Source organism: Umbelopsis ramanniana, assembly GCF_025399195.1.
Source record: "Umbelopsis ramanniana AG unplaced genomic scaffold K450scaffold_27, whole genome shotgun sequence".
Taxonomy (NCBI): Eukaryota; Fungi; Mucoromycota; class Umbelopsidomycetes; order Umbelopsidales; family Umbelopsidaceae; genus Umbelopsis; species Umbelopsis ramanniana.
Window position 1 is genome coordinate 158805 of NW_026252113.1, and position 14101 is coordinate 172905.

The 14101-nt window shown below is 43.1% G+C and overlaps 2 protein-coding genes across 2 annotated transcripts; one reads left to right on the plus strand and one right to left on the minus strand.

The window, feature by feature from the left end:
* Positions 1–97: 97 nt before the first annotated feature.
* On the minus strand, positions 98–8076 carry K450DRAFT_241017 (uncharacterized protein). Its single transcript, XM_051589026.1, has 23 exons — positions 7661–8076; positions 7490–7594; positions 7287–7418; positions 6841–7215; positions 6446–6772; positions 5622–6363; positions 5434–5551; positions 5253–5366; positions 4588–5185; positions 4288–4502; positions 4010–4225; positions 3792–3943; positions 3481–3724; positions 3234–3410; positions 3017–3162; positions 2785–2926; positions 2494–2712; positions 2242–2415; positions 2087–2169; positions 1420–2013; positions 1067–1351; positions 337–972; positions 98–266 (listed from the first exon to the last, which is right to left on the minus strand). Exons 1-23 carry the CDS (start codon positions 7980–7982, stop codon positions 209–211), a joined length of 6174 nt encoding a protein of 2057 aa, XP_051444690.1. The 5' UTR covers positions 7983–8076; the 3' UTR covers positions 98–208.
* Positions 8077–9958: 1882 nt separating this feature from the next.
* On the plus strand, positions 9959–11496 carry K450DRAFT_241034 (uncharacterized protein). The gene is made up of 2 exons (XM_051589027.1): positions 9959–10405; positions 10503–11496. Exons 1-2 carry the CDS (start codon positions 10002–10004, stop codon positions 11395–11397), a joined length of 1299 nt encoding a protein of 432 aa, XP_051444691.1. The 5' UTR covers positions 9959–10001; the 3' UTR covers positions 11398–11496.
* Positions 11497–14101: the final 2605 nt, after the last annotated feature.

Consider the following 14101-nt stretch of genomic DNA (forward strand, 5'->3'; position numbering starts at 1 on the left):
GCAATTATTTTGTATTTTTCATTCCATTTCATTACATGTCCTCACTCGCTCGCATTGTGTTTTTGTTAAACTTTGCAACAATGTATTCTATCAATATATTCCAATATTTTTTTGACTAATGATGGGGGGATATGCGAATTACAGTATGGAGGTATTATAATTATTAGGAATATGCAACAAAAATCGACTTAAAGCATATCACCTTTTCTTAGGATGAACTATCCTCATTAGGTATAAAAATCTTGCTCATGAAAACTTCAAAGCTCCTGCAATGAATGACGAAAACGTTAGCTTTCCATATTACCTATTCATTTCTTTTTGAAACATTAGCCTCACCATTTGCTGGCTTTGTGACGTTGAGTGATAGTATGAATGTCAGCAGCTCTCTGAGAATAAGCGTGTTTGTACAGTGCTTGGTTGGTGGTGTGAACAGTAGCCCGGAATGCATTGATAGCCGTTTCTCGAATGAGCGGTCCTAAAACTGCTTGAGATACGACCATTCCGTCCAGCAGAGGTCCAAAGAGTGGAACTTTGGAGTCTCGGTATATCTGAATGGCGTACATGCCATTCACTAGAGGAGTCACAATGATTTGAGCGTTACCAAAGTCACCGCCAATGGTGCCGATTCGGTAATCTCGACGATGTTCGTTCCAAACAATGTGTACGTGATCATTGCCAATGTGTCTCTTTTTCTTGACCTGTTTCACATCATTGGCGTCGCTGGGCATCTTTGTGACGTCGTGGAAGATCATTTCAAGCGTTGATGAGCAGTAATAGGTCGTTTTGGTACCATTGGTCAAGCTTCGTTCCAGTCCACCAAGGTAACCGTCGTGGGTAGCGATATCGACTTCCCATCCCAAACTATTTACAAAGGCTTCGTATTCAGCGCTTCCGCTACTGTTGCGGAAGATCGCATGTTCATCCTCTTGGCCGTCCGCTACATACAGTAGAGCAATCTTCATGGTTTCTCGCCTAATAAACAATCGAACGGCAACATATGGCCAAAATTATGACTAAGTAATCCTCTTTGCATACAATCAATCGTGCTTTACACTCTATAACCTACCCATGCTTCCTATCCAATCCTCTGAGGTCCCGGAACAACGCAGGCGATTTAGAGAGCATCTGGAAGGAGCCTTCTCGCAAATAGTCGTAGTTGAGCAGACCCATGTGGCTCATTAAGAGTCGGCTTTGCTGGAATGGAATGTGTGGTTTTTCGGCTTCACCAGGCACTACAGGTGTAAACACTTTGGATAATGAAACGTTGGCGACTAGGTTGCTCTCACTATCGGAAGGCAGTAGCTTCTGGCTACCATATGGACGGCGATCATGTTGTTTGTACCATGATTTTCTACAACAAAGTGGCCATAAGTCAATCTGAAATAAGAAAATGATTATAGGATGGAAAGAGGACCTTACATGTCGATTATATGATCCGGAGTAGAGGTTTTTTCGAATTCAAGATGATGGTTCAGCTGTTCACTCATTGACATTACGATATTTGAATGAGGCTGGCTGAGAGGTAACGGGGCATTAAGAGGCGTACTTGGATCAAGCAGGCAGTCTGGATTATTATCGCCGATGTAAGTAAGAAGGTTTTCAAGCATGTCGCTGTTATGATTGGTCGCACTCCAAGTAGGTACTTCAGATTGCTGCGTAACAGGTGAAGGCGGTGTTCGTTTTGGTAGTTTTGGTACTTTGGAGAGTGTAAGTCCATCTCGTAATTTGAGACCTTCGGCAATATGACTAATATCCTGCAGAGAGCCTTCGCTGGAACGGTGACCATCTTCTATGGCTGAGGGTTTGATCCATGTTCTGTAGAACAAATTCATATCCCATGCATACCTTCCAGTGATATCCCGGGTAATAATGCGGTTTGCAGATTCCGAATCCATTCGCTGCGGCCCTTCAACAAAGGCGATGATGGTATGATCGTTAAACGAAAAGTACTCAAACTGGTCTTGGTAGGTGTCCGCCTTCTCATCATTGGATACTCCTGGCCCGAGGATGTTACTGAGGTATGGGGCGTCAGCACAATTGTGGCTACCAAAAAGTGTGTAGAACATATTCAGCATGTATATATTACCTGTTGATCGTCGCTGGTCCATTCGGAGGAGGAAAGTTGTTGAAATGATGCAAAAGATGGAGCAAAGTCGCTTCAGTCGATTCCTATGGTGCGTGATGAGTGAGGACAAAGTAATCGAAGTTGCCGTTTTGTTAGTCCACAAATGTATACTTTACCTTCACAGAATCAGTATCATCGGTTTCGAAGGTCACATCATTGACCATGGCCATATCATTAGCGCTAAACCGAGGGCGTTGGTCAGGCGAGACCTTAAATGAAAGTGATTTGATTTGCCTGTTTGCATCACTTTGATCTACTGGTGGATGCGGGAGGAGCTTTTCGGTCTCAGCCTAATCGAACGAAAGTAAGTGTTACTGGCATTTAGTGATTTGAAACTGAGTGAGCATCCAGTCAACATAACCACCTACCCCAGATATATTAAGTGCGTATTCGACGGTATCAAATACAATCTGACACAGTTGTGTCCCAGTAAAGATATCCGGGTCAATGGCCATCAGCCAGCCTACAAGCAGGGAGAAGAGTTTGCTAATGATCAAGCTACGTCCTCCTTTAACCGTTTTATCATAGTTTTTCAAGTGAACATTGAGAGCATCCAGGAGCTTGCTAAGGATTGTTTGGAGAATGCGCTGCAAAAAGACATAGTAGGACAGTATAAGTTTATGATGAACACTCTCATCAAAGCCAGGCGATAAACATACATTGTCATGATCAGTTTGCTTCGAGTAATGGGAGATAAGGGTGTAAAGGGAATCGCATGCGGCAATGACAACTGGAAGGTTGCTCCAGTACAATCGGTCAACCAAAACATTCAAGGTTGAGAATACTATTTCCGGGTCGTAGCTGAAAGGATACAGCGTCAGTCACATTAGATAATGATGAAGTAGATAACGTTCGAATGAACAGTAGAAGGAATATGGTTGTAATACATACTTGCTCTGAAGAGTGAGTTCGTGAGCCAACAAGCTGCACACGCCATTGATCAGCATACAATGTGAATCGGTATATTTTGCCATCCTTCGAATATTTGCATCTGCCGCAATCAAATCGATGTACAAGTCCTTCAACATGATTTTCACCTATCGCGCCACGGGTCAACATATGATAAATGTAAAACGAGGTAGCCAAACAAAACAATAAAAAGAATTACCTGATTGAAGGTGAACTCATTGCTTTGAAGTGTTCCTGCCTTTGCGGCTTTTGCGGAAAGTTGAATGGTAAGACTTCCAAGCTGATACGAAATAGCTGTCAGGGAGCCCATGATCAACACACAACTGGACCGAACATCATCAGGTGTATAGCGTAATGTATGCGAATCTTCAAGCAGCTGCAACATAGAAACGCCAGAGCATTAGTCTCAGACTAATGTAACGTACTTCTAATGTAAAGATACGAACCTCTTTGCGAATGCAGGCAATGAACGCAGGAATAAGCACATTGACACCAGGGAGTGACAAGGAGAACAGTCTGATACTGTTCCTCAGAACAGCTTGAACAGCAACTTCATCAGGACGAGACAGTGCGTCAAGTAAAACTTGATAGAACAGAGGATAGTATCCCTCAGGAACATCTTGATCCGCACGCTGACACATCATCCGGCAAAGAACACCATAAGCCGCCGCCCTGCCTAGAGAGTGTGATCTATTGGCAATGCGTTAGTCAAACAATTCATTACATAATGTCGATGTACATAGTCCCGTATACATACGGAGGTAGATCGGACGCCTGGAAAAACCAGGGCGCTAATTCGTACAAGGCAGGCTTAGTAGCAGCTTGGAATGGTTGGCAAGCTCGCACGAGGGCAAGAGTATCCCAGATATCGACGAGACAGTTTATGGCTATAGCATGGGTATAGGGGCTCTGGAAAAAGCGAGATTAGCCCAATCTCAAACATGTAAAAGGGGTAAACGATGCTATGCTACTGACCTGTATTTCGTTGACGTTGCCCATGACGCAGATCATGTTTTTCCAAATATGAAGTATGGAAGTGCCAGTCCAATTCATGCCTTGTAAGTTGAGGAACTCTGCACTATCAAATATAGCTATAGTGCTCGGTAAAGTCTCATTGCCAACAGCAGGAACGCCGCCCGTATAACTTGCTTCCAAAATATGCTGGAAAGAAGAGGTAGATGTTCGATTTGACTGAACATTATATTAATACATATTAGACACAGAAACAGATGCCTTGCCTTGCCATAGCTTACCTTGCTGGGCACACCGAGATTTTCATCGGTTAATTGTCGTTCGCCAAGACTGTTAATACTCTTCCGATCAACTTCCTTGTCAGATTTGCTATCGGAATGTAGGTCAAACTTGGAACTAAATGTGATGGACCCATTTTCCTTCTTCATTACTCCTTTATCCGAGTCCGTTGAGCTTTCGAAGGACAGTGGAGTACCTCCAGTGCTATGACCTTTGTCTAAGGTCCAAAGAAGAAAAGTAAGTATTACATTGAAATGAACGCTGTAAGCATGAACAGACGTTTAATGGGTAAAAAGTCTTGCCTGTATTGGGAATGATACTCTTAAGACCGAAGCGGATACCACCAGACATTGGACGGGTACTGAACGTTTCGCCACTATCTTCTGGTGATGTACTTAAATCCTTACTTCGACCTTCACTAGGAGCAGTGCTTGTGGAAGCAAAAGGTGTGGATCTACGGTCCCCGGCTTTAAAGCTTCTAGTAATCAAGTTACTACCTCCTAACAGAGAGCTCGTGCTACTATTTCGAGGTTCTGGTATGTCTAGAGTATCGCTTGCTGCAGCGTTTCCAAGAGTGGCTGTATGGCCACTAAAGGTTGCAGCCGACTGTAAAGATCGTTCTGACGGTGCGAGTTCGATTAATTGTCCACTGCTACCAGAAGAAGTAGGCCGCCCCGATGACCGACTGAGTAAAGCTCTGGGGTCACCATGAATACTCTGATGCCGTGACCGGGATTTGTTAGCACGAGTTCGCGATCCTGCATGACTGAGCTGTGTGGAATGGCGGTTGCCTGTAAAGTAGTCACTCATATTGCGCTTGTTTGTGGAGGCGAACTCAGTGTCGAGATTGACATTATACAGACGTTGTGACAAGATTTTCGTGAGCAGATGCATTTGTTTCTGTAGGAAGAGGCCAGTCAGTCCATACAATCGGTTAAAGAATTGTTTTGAAACCCCATCCACTCACCACCCACTGGTTTAAAGGCTGTGGCCACCTATGAGCCACAATCATGCTTTTCTTCAGACGGATCCAAAGATCCGGATTCGTGGTATCCGAACGAGCAAAAGCCACTAGCAATGTCTGGAAAATAAAGCATTTAGAGGTCTATTGCGATATACAAACATGGCAGTAAACATTTGGACCATACTTCGCATGCATAATCAGCAAGGTCGTCGGCGAGCGCGTGAACTGGTATAATGGTGTATTTCTCCGTGCTGTTCATCAGCTTTTCTCGAATGTCCATCAAACAGCCAAGCATCACTTCCCTATTCATTTGAATAAAACTGAAATCAGTCTTCATTTTCTTGAGCCAATTGATGCGGCTGCATTACTTACCAACTCTGGCTTTCAATATCAATGCCGTCGTGTGCCACAGTGATGGCTCTGTAAATATTCAAAGCGTCCTTGTAAAGGTTCACCAATCCTTCCCAATCACTTGTATTTTGAACGGCAGCTGCCACAGCCTCTCTGTTTTTATACTTTGAAAGGTCGTCTGTGCTCTCACCAATGTTATCAAAGATAGTTTGAATCATCAAAAAGTACCGTCGAAGATAAACATTGGCGGTGGCATAGTCAGTGGTCTGATTGGAGGCGGATCTCACCAGGCTACTGGAATCGGTGTCGTGATCAGTCGTTTCAATGGCATGGATAGAGACTGGACTGGTTGCCATCGTTGACAATGACGTGTTACTGGTAGAGGTACTGACACCTCCTCCTCTTGCGTAGTTACCGGTGGAACTTGATCGTCGTAAGAAGGCAGGACGCTCGTCTTCTCCACTAAGAGCCCACACACCCAGAACATGCATAGATCCACGTACTATGTCTCTATAGTTCTGATTACTGCACGGCAAGACCAATGCTTGTCGCAGAACTTCGTGAATAATTTCTCTGCTCTCGCTGGATCCTAACACTATGGACTTCATGATAGGTATAGCTGGTGAAGATCCTGAAAAGTAAGGATATATACCACCTGGATGTGGCACGGGTGGATCACTGCTGTTGCTATCCAGGCCGTAACCGATGATAAACATGAGTAAGGTTCGTAGTACGCTAGGTGGACAAGCTTTGAAGCCAAAGTCTGCAAGTGATTGAAGACAAGTTAGTAAAGGGTGTTGTTCAGGGAAGATGACCAAAATAAATAGCTGAACAAATCTGCTTACTTGGAAGAACAGTATTAATGGGAGCACCATCCATTCTGAAGCGCATAGCAATGTCAGGAAATAGTTTAACGAGGTAATAGCTTCTGAAAATTTTGAACAAAAATTTGGCACTGGCGGATGCTGCATCAATTCCTACGCCCGTAGCAATTCCATCGTCAACTTCACACATATCGCCTGGTGGGAATTCGTATTCATCCGGAGGAGGTGGAGATCCAGCAGCAACATAAGCTAGTCTTACAAGATTAATGATAAAAATGTGTAACATTGCGATGGAGTCTTGGTAAGTCGGCTGATTTGGATTAGGAAAAAGAGGTGCTTGCGAACCAGCTATTGTGCAATAGTACATATAAGTTTATAATTATTGCGATGGAAGATAATGAAGTCAAGATACTTGCTGGATATGATAGATTGTCGTAAATTACGATCTGCCTTTTTGATCCTGTCGTTTCTATCCAAGCCGTGGCCAAACGCCTTCTCATTACTGCGTTCATTAATGCGCTTGACAAATAGCAGCCCATTTCCACTCGTTCCTGTTTTTTGTTCCTTTTCTTCACTCTGCGACGATGTATCTGGGCCAGTCGTTCCAGTTGTTGCTGTAGGTTGAATCTCGTCGAGAAGAAGGAGATCGAGAGGGATTGCGTTTGCGAAAAGTCCCATGCATTCTGGGTACTCTACGACTTGGTCATTTAACCATAAAAGAAGAAGGCGAAAACCAAGAATACGTAATCTAGGATGATTGCCGTGGTCGAGAATGTGCGAGAGGATGGTAGCTACACAACAAAGATAAGCATCTATGAGACGTTGCATGAGGTGGCGATTTGAGGCTCGTTCAAGCTTTTACCTATATTTTGACGCTGCCAGCCATTTCGCATGAGTTCGGGTACATAAAGAAACATTTTGCGCAATAAGAACAATGTTTTTTGTAAGCCAGTGAGCTCCTTTGAATGCCAACTGGTAGGACGATCGGTTTTTTCTACAAAAGTCAATCAGTCAAATTGAATCAAAACCATGTCTTGAATAAAAACAATTTGCCTTGGTACTCACGCTTAATCTTTTCAATCTGGCTCATACAAGTTTCGCTAATGACAAGAAAAACCTGCTCGGCATTCTCTTGAAAGAAACGAGCTTGATCGAAGTTATTCGTAGCATCTGCAATTACAAATATTGTGTCAGTCTACTATTGAAATTGTCGTTCAAAGAGTTCAGTGTATATACCAATAAAACTCCATAAGCTCTGAGCTCTTGCTTTTGTCTTTTGGCGTTCGTCGAAGAAGTTCTTTGCTTTCTTTCTCAGTTTTTCAGCTCTTTCATCTTTCGTAATGGGTAGTGGAGGAATGGAACTGCCTTCGGATGGCGCGGTATCACTTAAAGGTTGGTCATTAACACTACGCGTATGTCTTTCGTCGTTGTGCAGTGATGTATTAACTTTCTTCTTGAATCTCGATACGGTACTGGAGCGCCTCAAAAGTTTCCCGGCTGAAGTACTTTGATTTGGAGTATTCGGTTCCTTCAGCGAGTCGTTTGGTCTATCAGACATTGAGAAAACAGATCAGACGATCTACAAGGGCCTATTCTGAAGTCCGTTGCTGAGCCCTGTAGTGGTTTAGGAATGTCAATGGAGCAGAGGATTGGAGATCTGTGTTTGAACCTGACTTTTTGGGTGTTCGTTCCATGCTCTGCCTCATTGCTGGCATTGATGCACGTGACACCTCATTAACACAGTGCCAATATCCGTGATGTCAGACATTCTTAAATTTTTGATAGAGTTCAGTGAAAATCCACGCGCAGAACAAAAAAAAAACCTGAAGGTACTAAATGTCTTACATGTTTCATCACAGATTGATTGATGCAGTTACGACTGGCTGTTATAAAAAGCCATAGTTTCTATATTATTGCCCGCGTTATCAGATCTTACAATCTATCGAATTTTTACTTGGAGTTAAGTGCTTTAAAAACCTGACAATCTTTGAAGATCAATCCTGGTGTGGTTTCAAATGCGTTTCTGCAAACCCATTGGCTTGATATTACTTCCTTTTTGGGTAGATGTCCACTATTCAATCGCCGATTTTTTGACAAAGCCAATCCTCGCTCATCTTTTGGGATAATAAGTGAGGTAATGGCCACGTTAGGCGGGTAGCCAAGCTAATTAGCCAAGCCAATTAGCCAAGCTATTTCCTTGGTGAAGCTCATTAAACAGTATAATAATTTATATCAACATGTATCGTACACGTAGTTGCAAACACTGCTGTCATGCCAATGCATTCATCGCAGTTTCAGGTTAACTGGCTGCACGGCATGTCACCAGAATGCGCCAAGGTAAATTTGTTTACGCTTGTCGAATAAGCGTGGCCATCGGCATGGTGTGAAGATCAACCCTGTGTGTAACCATCCATGCGAACTGATTGTTTTGCAACAGAGCATAACAAAGTCATGGGTGTTGGAACACCAGCAAGCAGTCGGTGGTAAGCTTAAGGCGACCGTCTGCTACACGCGCATTAAAAAAATGGATGGGTTTGTGGTCTATAGGTAAATATTACGGTTTCATAAGCCTTTCTGAATAGGGGCGGTTCCATATCAACCCCCTGTTGCGATTGTGCAAACAATACTAAGGAACAAGATAAGGATCCAGTTTGGGTCGACATTTACTGTCCCATAGAGTGTAATCGTTGCTTTCCATTCCTGACTGCGAGACGTTTTCCAGACCGCGTCGACTGATCAAATATCGTCTAAGAACCCAACATCATATGAAGTCTGTAGTAATAGCAAGCGAAAGTGAGTCATGTTAGGAACGTCTTTCACAACTCCCCAACAACTGTCTAAGTGTAGCTGAGCAAGTGCGTGGCATGACAAAAATGCTGACACCGAAATGTTTAACCCGAACAATGGGTCAAAAAAGTCGGTGCGTTGTACCGATATCTGTATTTGAATAAATCCATATTATCAACCGCCAAGAGAGTACTGAAAAACGCTAGGCTAGCGATTCCGATTATGCTCATGTAATGCCCACGCCCGATTTCTTCCAAGTTCGATGGAAATTTTTCATGTGCTACGACCATGATAGAAGAATACGAAAGGAAACATAGATGATGGGCTTTCATATGATGATGCCCAAACTTGGGGATAGTTTGAATTACGATCTTTTTTTTCACGTGGAAAGGGTTTAAGGTAGTGATATTGATCGGCTGTGGGTGAAGAAGTGTTCTCGGCATGTCCTTCCTCAAAATGTGTCGAAAAATAGGTGCATCGTCTAAAATGCGACAAATCACCAATCATACCTCAAAAGAAGTTGGCCATGTTTCTAGATTTATTCCTTTTTTTTTTAATCGTGCAGGCGAGACAGAAAGAGTGAAATTCTAGTTATCAGCTCACGGAACAGACCAAGACTCAAGCTTTGGGGAGGTGGTTAGCCAATCAGATCGCTGGATTTGTCTTACTTCAACCAAACACCCAATCTAGCTCATCTCCTCTTTAAAAAAAAAAAAGTTGGGTAGACTATAAAAGTAGCCAATCTATCTCCACTCCTACTGTTCTTTCGTCTTTTGTGCCAACTTCAAATATGTCGAGTACTTTAGCCCCTGCTGCTGCTCGAGTTTACACCAAGAGTGAATCGCCACGACCACCTTTCCCCAAAGGCGAATTGCCGCCTATGTTCGACGACAAGGTCACCTCTCAAAATTGGCATAAGAAAGTCAATTGGATTCATTTCACTCTGTTGGTTGGTACTCCTCTTATTGGCCTCTATGGTGCTCTCACCACCACTCTCCAGACCAAGACTTTGATCTGGTCCATTATCTATTATTACATCACTGGTCTCGGTATCACTGCTGGATATCATAGATATTGGGCACATCGTTCATACCGTGCCAGCGAACTCTTCCGTTGGATTCTTTGCCTTGCTGGAAGTGGTGCTGTCGAAGGTTCCATTCAATGGTGGTCTCGCGGTCATCGTGCTCATCACAGGTACGGACAGCAGTTCCTTTTTTTTTTTTGAGTGAAACCTTTTTTTTTTGTCTGATTGTTCTGACCCCAAATCCCCAAAAATTTTATTTTTTCCTAGATGGACCGATACCGACAAGGACCCCTATAGTGCCCACAGAGGTCTCTTTTTCTCTCACTTGGGATGGATGCTTGTCAACCGCCCTAAGAACCGTATTGGTTATGCCGATACTGCTGATTTGAAAGCCGACCCCATCGTCAAAGTCCAACAAAAGCACTACCCTTGGTTCGCCTTGGTCATGGGTTTCATTTTCCCTACCTTGGTTGCTGGTCTTGGCTGGGGTGATTACCGTGGTGGCTATTTCTACGCCGGTGTTCTCCGTCTCGTTTTCGTTCACCACGCTACTTTCTGCGTTAACTCTCTTGCTCATTTCCTTGGTGACACTACCTTCGATGATGAACACACTCCCCGTGATCATTTCATCACTGCCTTGGTCACCATGGGTGAAGGTTACCACAACATGCACCACTCCTTCCCTCAAGATTATCGCAACGCTATCATGATTCACCAATACGACCCTACCAAGTGGCTCATCTGGTTATGCTCATTGGTTGGTTTGACTTACGATCTCAAGGTCTTCCCTGCCAACGAAATGACCAAGGGAAGAATTTACATGGAAGAAAAGAAGATTGAAGCCCAGAAGAAGAAGCTCAAGTGGGGTATTCCTCTTGAACAACTCCCCGTCTTCAGCTGGGATGAGTTCCAAGAAGCCGTCAACGAGAAGAACTGCAAGTGGGTTTTGCTCGAAGGTATTCTCTACGATATCGAAAACTTCATGGAGGACCATCCCGGTGGTTTGTCCTATATCAAGGGTTTTGTCGGCAAAGACGCTACTGGAGCCTTCAATGGCGGTGTCTACAACCACTCCAATGGTGCTCGCAACCTTCTTTCCACCATGCGATGCGGTGTTGTCGAAGGTGGTATGGAAGTTGAAAGCATGAAGAAGCAAAACTAGATTATACAATGCACTTCCTATCAAACCCACAAAAACATATAACTGCATGCTTTTTTCCTCTTTCACTTACAGCACTTGCCACTGTACCATTATCTTTTCCTAGCACGGCTTGTTGTTTTTTTCACAATCCTATCTTCTTTGTCTCGCTATAGTACGATGATACCAAACCCCGTTCTCAGCGCCAGTCTCGCAACAACCTTACCCTTCCCATTTTCTTAACATTTTGAAAACGTATGTGTAAATAACCCAAATATAAATTTCAAACTGCAAACTGCAATGCTGTTTAGACAATATTTTCAAATGTTTGTATGGAGTTGATAGAGTATTTTTATGAAATTGACAACAATGTATGATAAATGACTTGAGCCATTTCTTACAATGGATGACAGCAAGGCCGTTCTGCCATGAGCATTCATGCGGACCTACACACCTGAATGGATCCTCCACAGGTTCAAAGTCGCAAGTCCCTGTGTGGCTAGCCATCTTGTGGGGAAACGTGCCAGGGTAGCAATAATATTGAACCTTCTTCCTCAAAGGACTTTTTCATAAGGGCATGTACGTATCGAGCACTTGGGAGACCAAAGGAGTCAAGATATGAGCAGTGTAAGCAAGGATACTACTCAAGCTAAAGAATTATTATGCTTGCCTTTGGTAGAAATATATAACTTTTCGGTCTTTTTCGATTTTTTATCTTGCGCCTATATCACGAAATTTAAGCTCCGTAGCAAATGTTGGCCGGCCAAAATGAAGTAAAAAACTAGCTCTGTTCTGCAAATACATTACATAGCGTAGACGGCCCTATACTTCAAATAAACTGATGTTCATTTCAAAAAATTTGAGCACTGAAAACCTTAGTGAATTTGACAGAAAATTGCTTCAGCGACAGCTGTAACGATGCATTCCCCACCACAGACGGATTCACCTCGTAATAGTGAAGAAATCACTCTTCGCCGCTGAGCCCAGTTCTTTTACCAATAGCCCAATTCTCTTCTGACCTGAACATTTACTCAAGACTAGCTCGCTCTGAAAAATTTGACTCGATAGGTCGTTCGCCAGAAAATCAATGACTGATGGATGATCACTTTTTGTCTATACTGCTCGCTTGAAAAGAGGAGAACTTTAAATGTTTGATCCAGAACTTCACGACTTCTCAGTTGATGAGATTCACACTTGTCTTTCACCATGTGTGTTAGATTCGGGCATCAAAAATGCATTCAAAGCATCATATGGTATGGAGAAGAGAAACTTATGCTATTTTGTTCAATTGATATCACGATTCCGGCCCACTGCGCAAAAAATTTAAATGGTAGTAGCTGCTTAACCCTCTTTCATCTACCCAATTGTACATACTCTAAATAACAACTTCTAATAGCCTACATTTCTCAAGCTTCTGTGAATTACCCATAAAAATCATGTATAAAGACATAAAATTTCCAAACTTTAGTTTCTACACGTCTTCTATTTTTGGAGAGCTGCGCTATATTTGGCTTTCATTCGCTTGCAATCAAGTACCCATCTATTTTTTGTAGTTCTTTAGAAAAAGGAAAAATCGAATTAAAGAAAAAAAAAAAAAAAGCCTTGAACTGCTCATCTTCAAATTGCAGGCCGCAGTCACAAGCGCGAAGTGGCTTTTTGAACTCGTCAAAAAAAGAGGGCTCGTACCGATATTCCTTTTGCAAACCTAATGTCGTCCACAGAAACCAGCTCTGCTCCCAATGAGAAGCAGCCAACAACGATACTGTGTATCGGTATGGCAGGATCTGGCAAAACGACCTTCATGCAGGTATGCATCGATAGCTTTTCTCTATCTAAGCGATTTTTTCTTTCGTAAAAAAAGTTTCGTTATGCTGAATAAGCCCGACCCTTCAATTCACTACAGCGTCTGAATGCCGATTTGCATGCAAAGAAAACACCCCCGTATATACTTAATCTTGACCCTGCTGTTAGCTCGCTGCCTTTCACCGCCAACATCGATATCAGAGATACTGTCAATTACAAAGAAGTGATGAAACAGTAAGGATAGCCTCGCTTTTCCGTTGTTGCGCTAGACTGTACAAAATCTTACCATGGTCAACGTGTTCATCATAGATACAATCTTGGTCCCAATGGTGGCATTTTGACGAGTCTCAACTTATTCACAACTAAGTTCGATCAAGTGCTGAAGTTTGTCGACAAGAGAGCTTCCTCCGTCGAGTAAGCGTACTTTTAATATTTACCCATGATGGTCTATATTTCCTAGCTCTGACATGTTCGTCACTTAGTCACATTCTAGTTGATACTCCTGGCCAGATCGAAATCTTTACATGGTCCGCTTCTGGAGCCATCATTACCGACACATTGGCTGCAACCTACCCTACTGTTGTTGCTTATATCATTGACACACCACGCACCACCTCACCAGCTACCTTCATGAGCAACATGTTATATGCTTGTTCGATTCTCTACAAGACCAAGCTGCCTTTCATCTTGGTTTTCAATAAGACGGATGTGGTATCACACTCATTTGCAGTCGACTGGATGACTGACTTTGAGAGCTTCCAGCAAGCCCTGCAACAAGACACAACTTACATGAGCAGTTTGATGAACTCAATGAGCTTGGTATTGGATGAATTTTACAGTCATTTGAAGGTGGTTGGCGTCAGTGCTGTCACTGGTGAAGGCATTGATGAATTCTTCGATGCTGTGAAGGCAGCGACCGAAGAGT